Source organism: Hevea brasiliensis, chromosome 17 (genome assembly GCF_030052815.1).
Source record: "Hevea brasiliensis isolate MT/VB/25A 57/8 chromosome 17, ASM3005281v1, whole genome shotgun sequence".
Taxonomy (NCBI): domain Eukaryota; kingdom Viridiplantae; phylum Streptophyta; class Magnoliopsida; order Malpighiales; family Euphorbiaceae; genus Hevea; species Hevea brasiliensis.
The window spans coordinates 57,344,366-57,355,657 of NC_079509.1; the positions used below are offsets into that span (position 1 = coordinate 57,344,366).

Genomic DNA, 11,292 nt, shown 5'->3' on the forward strand with positions numbered 1-11,292 from the left:
AGCCAACTACCTTCAATCCAGGAGCAGTCATATTGATGAAGATTATCACTAAAAGACTAGAGGAGATTGCACACCAGCAAAACTGCTTGGGTTTGTTACAGAAAAATGTTGGAGGGACGTCCTAGGATACTTGATTTGATTTCGAGCAATGAAACAAGTGATGTGAAAGTTGGAGTAATACCCATTGTTGGGATAGGTGGGGTGGGTAAAACAACACTCGTCAGGCTTCTCTACGACGATGAGTCATTACAACAACAACAATTTCATCCAAAAGGATGGGTTTGTGTGTCTGATGATTTTGACATTTTGAGAATATCAAAGAGCATTTTTGAGTCGATCACTTCTAAATCATGTGATCTAAAGGAGCTTAATCAAGTTCAACAGAAATTGCATGAACAATTAAAAGGAAAGAAGTTTTTTTATTGTTTTAGATGATGTCTGGAACAAGAATTATGATGAGTGGAACACCCTATGTTCACCATTTATGTATGGAGCACCAGGAAGCAGAGTGATCGTGACAACACGCAATGAAGCCATAGCACGGATGATGAAAACAATTCAATCTCACAATTTGAATTGTATTTCAAACGAAGATTGCTGGTCATTGTTTCTTGACCATGCTTTTGCTAGCAGAAGTGTTGCAGATGCAGATACAAAATTGGAAGTCATCCGTGAAAAGGTCATAAACAACTGTCATGGCTTGCCTTTGGCGGCAAGGACTTTGGGTGGTCTTCTACGTTCAAAGCAAAGAAAGGATTGGGAAAAAGTAATGAACGGCAAAATCTGGAATTTACAAGGTGACACAAACAACATTATTTCTGTGTTAAGCTTAAGTTACTATCATCTCCCTTCGCATTTAAAGAGATGTTTCGCTTATTGTGCAATACTTCCTAAGGATTATGTATTTCAAAAGAAGCAACTGGTCCTTCTATGGATGGCAGAAGGTTTAATTGAGCAAGGAGATGACTTGGAGGATATGGGTGAAGAGTATTTTGAAGATCTATTTTCCAGATCACTTTTTCTATCTTCAAGCAATGATGGATTCGTGATGCATGACCTTGTGAACGATCTAGCACAAGTGGTTGCTGGAGATACATGTTTCAGATTGGAGGATAAATTGACTGCAAGAAAGCACGAAAAAGCTCGTCACTCTTCTTACATTAGTGGCTTTTTTGATCGCTCTGAAAAGTTTGAGTTGTTTGAAAAGATCAAGTATATGCGGACCTTCTTGCCTCTATCACTACAAAGTTCAAAATTCTACTTAGCTAAATGCGTTCCTTCTTATTTGTCATCAAAGTTACCATACTTAAGGGTGTTGTCCTTCAAACATTATAATATCACTGATCTACCAGATTCAATAGGTGACTTGAAGCATCTAAGGTTTCTGGACCTTTCATTCACTGAGATTATAACTTTACCTGAGACTACAACCTCTCTATGTAACTTACAGACTATTCTGCTAAAAGGTTGTCGGGATCTCAAGAAATTGCCTTCAGAAATGCAAAATCTGATCAACCTGCGTCATCTTGATATGCAAAATACATATCGAGTTGAAGGGATGCCACAGGGAATCGAAGAACTGAAAAGTCTTCGGACATTGTCTGATTTTGTTGTGGGGAAAGGTAATGAAGTGGGTACAACAGCATTGATGAATTTGAAATTCCTTCAAAGGGCACTCCGTATTTCAAGGTTGCAGAATGTGGCTAATGCTTCAAATGTAAGAGGAGCAATTCTATTGCACAAGGAGAAAATAGACGATCTGGTGATGGAACAAGGTGACAGAGGTGAACTTGAGAAGATGAAACCTCATGGAAATCTTAAAAATCTCACCATAAAGAATTATGATGGTATTCAATTTCCATCGTGGGTAGGGGATCCTTTATTTAGTAATCTGGTGCGCCTAGAGTTGGCATATTGCAGCAAATGCACAACCTTGCCGCAACTTGGGCTGCTTTCCTCTCTCAAGGACTTGGCTATCATAAGGTTTTCCAATGTAAAAGCGGTTGATCGAGAGTTCTACGGGGAGAGTACAAGCAATTCAAAGCCATTTCCAGCTCTCGAGAGACTGCAATTCAGGTGCATGCATGAATGGGTAAATTGGAATATTTGCGGGCATAAATTCCCTCATCTGCGCGAGCTTTTCATTGTTAAGTGTCCCAAACTGTTGGGAAACTTACCCAGCCATCTGCCTTCATTGCAAAAGCTTGAGATTGAAGAATGTTTGGAATTGGTGGTTTCATTTCAAAGTCTTCCGGTGATATCTCACTTGGACATCAAAAAATGCAGAAAGGTTGAATTGGGTGGTGGCTTCAGCTCGGCAACAGAATCATTATTATTTTCACCCGAAGAGTTGACTGTCGGTTGTTCCTCTGGACTCTCTAGCTTTTCTAAAGTTGGAAAGAATTGGGAGTTCTCTGAGGATAACGCCGAAAAGTTCTTACAGAAGGGTATCGCTGATAATGAATTTAAAATTGTGAAATTTTATCATTGTGTAAGACTTGAGAAACTACTACCATGGCTTCACAGCTTTAAGTCTCTGAGAAAGCTATTTATTTATCACTGCTCAAGACTTGTGTGTTTGCCAGATGCAGTGATTTACAGCAGTTCGTGTCTTGAGGAGTTGACAATTCAGAATTGTGATTCTCTGATTTCCATCGGAAGACACCAGCTACCTCCAACTCTAAAAAGGCTGGAGATAATTTACTGCTTCAAATTGCAGAAGCTGCTGAATGTAGGAGGGGCTTGTTCCTCTTCTAGGGTTACGGATGAGGAGAGTATCAGCTGTGATTCTACCTCATTTAATCTTCAGTATTTGAAAATTGATAACTGTGAGTCTCTTACATTCTTAGGGGAGTTACCTGCTTCCCTTAAAGATCTGGTTATCGACTCTAGCTCATATGGTAACCGAGTAAGTGCAAAGTTAGAGTCAATAGCTGAATGGTTCGACAACAACACATCTCTTGAATCTATTGAAATCGGATATCTTCCTTATCTTAAATCCTTGCCCAAGAACCTGCAAATGCTCACCAATCTCCACCATGTTCGGATACATCACTGTCCAAGTTTTGTTTCTTTTCCGCGTGGAGGGTTGCCTATCGTTCATTTGAGAAACCTTATGGTTACAGACTGTAAGAAATTCGAGGCCCTTCCTAATAACATGCAGAATCTCACATCTCTTGAATATTTGACTATAAGGAAATGTCCAAGTGTTGTTTCTTTCCCTCAGGGAGGGTTACCCACCACCCATTTCAAAGCACTTACAGTTGAATATTGTGAGAAACTCCAGACCCTTCCTGATAACATTCACAATCTCACATCTCTTCAAGAATTGACTATAAAGAATTGTTCGAGTGTTGTTTCTTTCCCTCACGGAGGGTTGCCCACCAGCCATTTGAAAAAGCTTACAGTTGAAGACTGTGAGAAACTGGAGGCCCTTCCTAATAACATTCACAATCTCACATCTCTTCTGGAATTGACTTTAAAGAATTGCCCAGGTATGTATCTATTTTAGATTATATTTTTAGTTCTGCAGTAATTTCTGTGCTATGATTTCTACTATGTTTTCTTCTAAGATTTGGGTGTATATCTGATTTTAATCTGTAAATTAGTTTGCTGCCTTTCTTGTTATAGTCAATGCTTGATTATAGGAATTTATATTCTTAATTATTGGAGCTATCAATTGTATATAAGCTTACTCAATCCCTGAATAAAATATCGGAACATTTTATGCAATTTCTTATCATTGCATTCTCTTTTCAGTATCCTTTCCAGAAGAAGGTTTCCCCACCAACCTGACATCACTTTATATTAATAAGTTCGAGATCTGTACCCCTCTGTTTAATTGGGGTTTGCACAGGCTCACCTCTCTCGAGAAGCTCAGTATTAAACGTGGATGTCCTGGTGTTGTGTCCTTTCCACAGGATGAGTTGCCTGCCTCTCTTACCGCTCTCCACATTAAAGGATTCGAAGACCTGAAATACCTTTCTAACAGAGGTTTCGAAAGCCTCTCGTCAATTGAATTTCTTATACTGGATAGTTGCCCTAAGCTTGCCTCCTTTCCAAAGAATGGTCTTCCTCCCTCTCTTTTGCAATTGTGTATCCGCAACTGCCCTGTACTTCAACAACGATGCGAGAAGGGTAAAGGGCAAGAGTCGCTAGAAGTAGCCCGCATTCCATATGTGGAATTTGAATAGTACACAGGTAATTAATTTGAAAGAACTCAAGCTATATTTTCTATTTGCATGATGTATGCTTCTTTTATTTATTTATTTTTAATTTATTTCTTTAAGGTTTTATACAGCGAAGAGGAACAACTCGGGTTTCAAAGCCTGTGCTTAATTCAGGTCCCTCCTGACAGGCTGATATATAAAAGATTTTAGTACTTGGAAGTGCTATAGGCAAGCAAACTAGGTCTCCTTTTCAGTTTTGGTGTCTGTAAATTTTGATGACTACCCATTTGACACCTACAACCTACAACTAAGACCAAATTGTGCCAACCCTAGTAGTACACTGAACCCAAATCAGTTAATTTCTATGCTGTTGTTGAGTTAGAAACTTAGAAGAAACTAAACTAATGGCAAGAGTTTAGAGATTCCTACTTCCTAAGTTCCATCTGTTGCTGTGAAATTGCTGCACTTGCTTTCTTTCCCCATATGTTTGTTTGCATTCCTTTGTTTGAACTGAGTTGCAGAAATTTTGACAATTGAGACCTTCAGGTGATTTGTATTTCTTTGTGCAGTAGTTAACAAGTAATCTACCATCACTTAATTGTAGCTATTAGTGCGGTAATAACCCTTTTGCCAGTGGATTCTATGATTGCTTTCTCATTTTTTGTATTGTTTTCTTCTGATTTCAGTAATCAAATTTGTTCATCCTTCTAGGTATTTTGACAATTGCTGGAATAATAGATTCATTTGTCTGTCAAGAAAAAAGTAGAAATCAGCAGGCACAGAGATATTTTCAGTCGACTTTTGTCACGATCCAAAATTTTGTGTCGTGACCGGCGCATAATTTAAGTATTCTTAAATCATGCAAGCCTTACTAGAATATATTGAATAAATATATTGTCACTTACTAATTCAAAAAAAAAAATTCAAATAAACAAAATACTGAATAAACATCGTAAATATCTCATAAGTAAACTGCGAAGTCTCTACAGATTTTAAATAAAAACTTAAACTATTTAATAAACTAAACTAATTATTAGCCCAAGTAAACATGAATTCGGACATGCAATGAGAACAAATTAGAGATTGTCCCTCTCCAGAAAATGGACTAAATATTTGGATCAGATGCAGAATTCTACTAATATAAAACAGATAACAGACAGAGAAAACGTGTTTTGAGCTAATGCTCAGTGAATGATAATTACAGCACATAACGAAACAGGAATAAGAATAGGCGGACGCTTGATTAATTTCACAATAAATTTTCTATTCAATAAAATCATGCTCATGCTATCAAAATCATTAATAAAATAATTTCATAAAATATATATATAAAAGAAATTCATTCGATAAAATTTTATGATACAGTACACCAGGGAGATGATACCTCACATCACCAAAGGCCAGATGGTAAGCGCGCTACCAGATATTAGATACCTTCCTCCTCCTTCACAGATATCAATGCATATGATACTAATGCAAACCATAAAGTGCAATGATACATGACTCAACAATGCAACGTAATACCATGATAGTCCATAGGGCGGGACCAGATAACAGATACAAATACTGAGCACAGGTACCAATTCAAAACAAAAAATTAAATTGTACAAATCAATCAAAACCCATGAAAAAATTTCAGATAGCAAATAATAACTAATAGTGCAATTCCAATAGTTTATTTCAATAATTTCAGAGAATCAACAAGATCAAATCAATCTCAAATAAATTCAGTGTAACACATCGATAAATTTTATATTCAGATATCAATCAATATAAAGTTATTAAATGCCTGTTCCCGGGATCCTAATGGCTCTAATGCAGAGATAATTGACAAAATCAATTATTTAATCAAAATCAGAATAAAATTCAATAATAAAATAAAACTCTAGAACCTCACATGTAAAATAATTGTTAAAATACTAATTTAAAATTTCATTTAATAACAATTTTAATGCTAAGGAATTTTAAAAGGGACTAAAACGGTACTATGTACTATAATTACCACTCACCTGGAACCTCTAAAACAATAGCTAGATTCAATAAAAGAGAGAGAATTTCAACTAACAAATTGAATATTCGAATCTCCTACACACGTAAAATATAAAAGAAAAATATCAAATAATAATAAAATAAAATAACTTTAATATATATATTTCGGTGGACGAACATGGACTCATGGAATGTACTGACGGTCTGTGGGACAACGAAGCTAACTCTTATATATATGTGTGTGTGTGTTACAAGTATCGGTAAAGGAGGAAACCTTTTATATATTTTCTTTTTTTTGTGATGTAAAAATAAGCTATTGTCCAACAGTAATTATGATCAACCCAATTCAATACTAATGGTCAAAGAAAAAGAAAAAAATGAATTTCTATAGTATAGTTGTAACAATTCAAGGAAAGAAAATAAAAATCAAATTCACCTATTATTGAACAAAGAAATGAAATTTTTACCTCAAAAACAGAATTCAAGGTGGTGAATAGAGAAGTAAGAATTTAGGGATTCTCTGCGCACATCAGATTATACATCATAAATATATATATATATATATATATATATATATATGATGATGAAAAATACTATTTGAGAGTATGTGGCAGAAAAGAAGGTAGTAAACAGGCTTTGATAGTACAGTTTTGCAGAAAGATATAATTATGGTATATATACTTCAAGAGTTCTATTAGGTTTAAAATTGGGATAAGAGTTATTATTGAATTGAGTTGTTCATATTATAAATATATATTTAATTTCAAAAATAATATATATATAATTAAATAAATAAGTAGGCCATCCAATAAAATATTTTTTTTTATATTAAATATATTAAATTATTGTTAGCTAATTAAAATAAATAAATAACTAAATAGATAAAATATTGGGTTTCCACATACTTCTCCCCTTAAAAGAAATTCGGTCCCCAAATTTAAACAGACAAATTCCTAACCTGAAGAATTAAATAAGTGAGAATGTTTGGCTTGCATTTCAGATTCTGCCTCCCATATGGCCTCACTACTTGAGTGATTATCCATAAGACTTTTATCAAAGCCACTTCCTTAGATTAGAGTTTTCTAATTTGTCGATCTAAAATCATTACTGGTTGCTCCTCACATGACATATCATCCCTAAATTGTATGGTCTGAGGTTGCAAAACATGAGATGGATCTGCTACATACTTCCTAAGCATAGAAATATGAAAAACTGGATGTACATGCGCAAAACCAGGTGGAAGGGCTAAACAGTAAGCAATTGCTTCAATGCTTTCCAAAATTTCAAATGGACCAACAAAATGAGGGCTAAGCTTCCCTTTCTTTCCAAACCTCATGATTTCTTTCATAGTTTTCATAGGTGAAACTCTCAGAAATACTTGATCACCAACCATAAACTCTACATCTTTACGCTTAGGGTCAATATAACTTCTCTGTCCACTCTGAGCAGTCAAAGTCTATCACGAATTAGCCGAACCTTCTTTGAAGTTAACTGTATCAACTCTGGTCTAGTAAGCCTTATTTCTCCAACTTCATCCCAACAAATCGGTGACCTACACTTTCGAACATATGATGCCTCATATGGAGCCATCTCTATACTTGCCTGATAACTATTATTATAAGCAAACTCCACTAAAGGCAAATGATGATCCCAACAGCCACCAAAATCCATAACACATGCACGAAGTATGTCCTCCAATGTTTATATGGTCCTTTCTGATTGTCCATCTGTCTGAGAGTTAAAAGCAGTACTAAAGTCTACCCATGTTCCTAAAGTTTCTTGGAATTTCTTCCAAAATCGAGTAGTAAACTGAGTACAATGATCAGAGACAATGGAAACTGGAACACCATAAAGACTAACAATTTTATTTATATACAACTGTGCAAGTTTAGCAAAGTCATATGTAGTCTTCACAGGAAGGAAATGAGCGGATTTTGTCAATCTATCCACTATTACTCAGATTGTATTGTAACGACCTCGTGTACTAGGTAAACCCACAACAAAGTCCATAGCAATGTGCTCCCACTTCTACCATGAGAATAAATAAAAGATTGTCCATCTCCAGAAAATGGACTGAATATTTAAATCAGCTGCAGAATTCTACTGATCTGAAACAAATAACAGACAGAGAAAACGTGATTTGTCAGTGAATGATAATTACAGCACACAACGAAACAGGAACAGGAACAGGAACAGGCAAACTCTTGATTAATTTCACAATAAATTTTCTATTCAATAAAATCATGCTCATGCTATCAAAGTCATTAATAAAATAATTTCATAAAATATATATATAAAAGAAATTCATTCGATAAAATTTTATGATACAGTACACCAGGGTAATGATACCCCACATCACTAAAGGCCAGAGGGTAAGCGCGCTACCAGATATTAGATTCATTCCTCCTCTTTCATAGATATCAATACATATGATACTAATGCAAACCATAAAGTGCAATAATGCATGACTCAACAATGTAACCTAATACTGTGATAGTCCACATGGTGAGGCCAGATAGCAGATACAGATACTAGGCACAGGTACCAATTCAAAACAGAAAATCAAATTGTACAAATCAATCAAAACCCACGAAAAAATTTCAGATAGCAAATAATAACTGATAGTGCAATTCCAACAATTTATTTCAATAATTTCAGAGAGTCAATAAAATCAAATCAATCTCAAATAAATTCAGTGTAACACTTCGATAAATTTTATATTCAGATATCAATCAATATAAAGACATTAAAGGCCTGTTTCCGAGATCCTAATGGCTCTAATGTAAAGATAATTGATAAAATCAATTATTTAATCAAAATCGGAATAAAATTTAATAATAAAATAAAACTCTAGAATCTCACATGTAAAATAATGATTTAAAATTTTATTTAATAACAATTTTAATGTTAAGGAATTTTAAAAGGGACTAAAACGGTACTATGTACTATAATTACCACTTACCTGGAACCTCCAAAATAATAGCTAGATTCAATAAAAGAGAGACAATTTCAACTGACAAATTGAATATTCGAATCTCCTACATATCCAAAATATAAAAGAAAAATATTAAATAATAATAAAAAATATATATATATTTCGGTGGATGAACAGGGACGCATGAAATCTTTTATTTATTTTCTATTTTTTTTTGTGATGTAAAAATAAGCGATTGTCCAACAATAATCATGATCAACCCAATTCAATACTAATAGTCAAAGAAAAAGAAAAAAAAATGAATTTCTATAGTATGGTTGTAACAATTCAATGAAGGAAAATAAAAATCAAATTCACCCATTATTGAATAAAGAAAGGGAATTTTTACCTTGAAAACAGAATTCAAGGTGGTGAATAGAGAAGTAAAAATTTAGGAATTCTCTGCGCACATCAGATTATAAATCGTAAATATATATAAGATAATGAAAAATAACTATTTGAGAGTATTTGACAAAAAAGAAGGTAGTAAACAGGCTTTGAGAGTACAGTTTTGCAGAAAGTTATAATTATGGTATATACACTTTAAGAGTTCTGTTAGGTTTAAAATTGGGATAAGAGTTATTATTAAATTGGGTTGTTCATATTATAAATATATATTTACTTTCAAAAATAATATATATATATATATAATTAAATAAATAAGTAGGCCATCTAATAAAATATTTTTTTATATTAAATATATTAAATTATTGTTAACTAATTAAAATAAATAAATAAATAGATAAAATATTGAGTTTCCACAACTTTTGGGCACAATGTTTTTGGGAGGATAAGAAACATTTCTTCTTAAGAGCCTGTGATGTCTTCATGATATTCATTCTTCTTTCCAGTCAGTTTACGGGTTGTTGGCCATAGACATCAGAATATAAACCCAGCTCCTGTTTAATCAAATGATGCTTGTTATGTATGTTCCTCGTCAATGTCCAGTACTCCTGTTAGATGGCAATATTTTAATAAAAAGACCTTTGAGAATTGGTATGTCTGAAAGTCTCTCAGATGCAATTGTTGACAGATAGATAGCAGGAGCAATTTTGAAAGGAAATCAAGTATCAGATGCCTCAAATTCATTGAAGGAATACATTGTGGCACTACTTGGAAGTCTTTTAGATGATGTCTTTTAGTTTCTTCAGTTAAATTTCATCAAGGGCATTTAACATAGATGTGCATATTTCCTTTGTCCATCTTATCTATTCATCTATGTATCCATGTGTCCATGTTGTATTCTGCTTGGGACACTTCTCTCTGGCTCTAGGAGCATCTCTGATGGCATGATGCTGCAGGCTATAGCTGAATGGTGTTTTCACACATATCCTTTGAATTAGCTTTTATTGTTGTATATTCTATTGGGAATTGTCATTTGTTTAACTAACGTATGAGGTCATCAGGAATCTGAATGAAAAGCAACCCCAAAAAGAAACTATGGCCACTGATTATCTGTGCACTATTGGAATAATGTCTGTCATTAAGGAATTTGTTAAAAAGCTCTTATAATTGTTTGACTGATGCTTTCATCATTGATTTCAATAGTTTGACCTATTGTTTTTGAAAATACATGTGCAGGCTTGATGATTCCTTGGTTTTTGGTGAATGTTTTATAATCTACAAGGATCATGTATGTTCTAAACTCAAACATATTTGCAGACTATGAGATATAACAAAGTCTATAAGGACTTGAAATTGCTAAATATGACAATTTTAGCTGCTTTGGCTGAAAATTGATTCAGAATTTTTTTTCAAAGAACCTGTCAGGAATTTTTATGCATTTAATTAAATCTAACTTTGGAGAGCAGATTGATTTTATTCTTGTTCAAAATCAGTTTTAATCAATTCAATTTTGACTGATTTTGATTCTGAAATGAATCGAAGAGGTTTTTCAGATATCATTGTCAAGGGTGAAGATTCTAAATGAAGCCATTGTTAACTTAATAGAAGTTGAGCATTACCAGAGGTGAAATTCTCAAAATGGTCTACAATAGAAAACAGAGACTGGATTTCTTACTTTCTGCAACTACTTAACAATTGAGACCATGCCTATGCCAGCTAAAAGTAAATTAGAAAACCCAAAACATAGAGGGAAAAAATTATGATGTTCCAGAGAACATTAGACAAGCTTTGAAATTATTATAGAGAAATAAACAA

At 33.9% G+C, this 11,292-nt stretch overlaps 1 protein-coding gene across 1 annotated transcript; it reads left to right on the forward strand.

Annotated features, from left to right (window-relative positions):
• The first annotated feature begins 224 nt into the window (after positions 1–224).
• LOC131175319 (putative disease resistance protein At3g14460) lies at positions 225–4,999 on the forward strand. The gene is made up of 2 exons (XM_058139053.1): positions 225–3,494; positions 4,881–4,999. The coding sequence occupies exons 1-2, from the start codon at positions 485–487 to the stop codon at positions 4,997–4,999; spliced, it is 3,129 nt and encodes a 1,042-aa protein (XP_057995036.1). The 5' UTR covers positions 225–484.
• Positions 5,000–11,292: the final 6,293 nt, after the last annotated feature.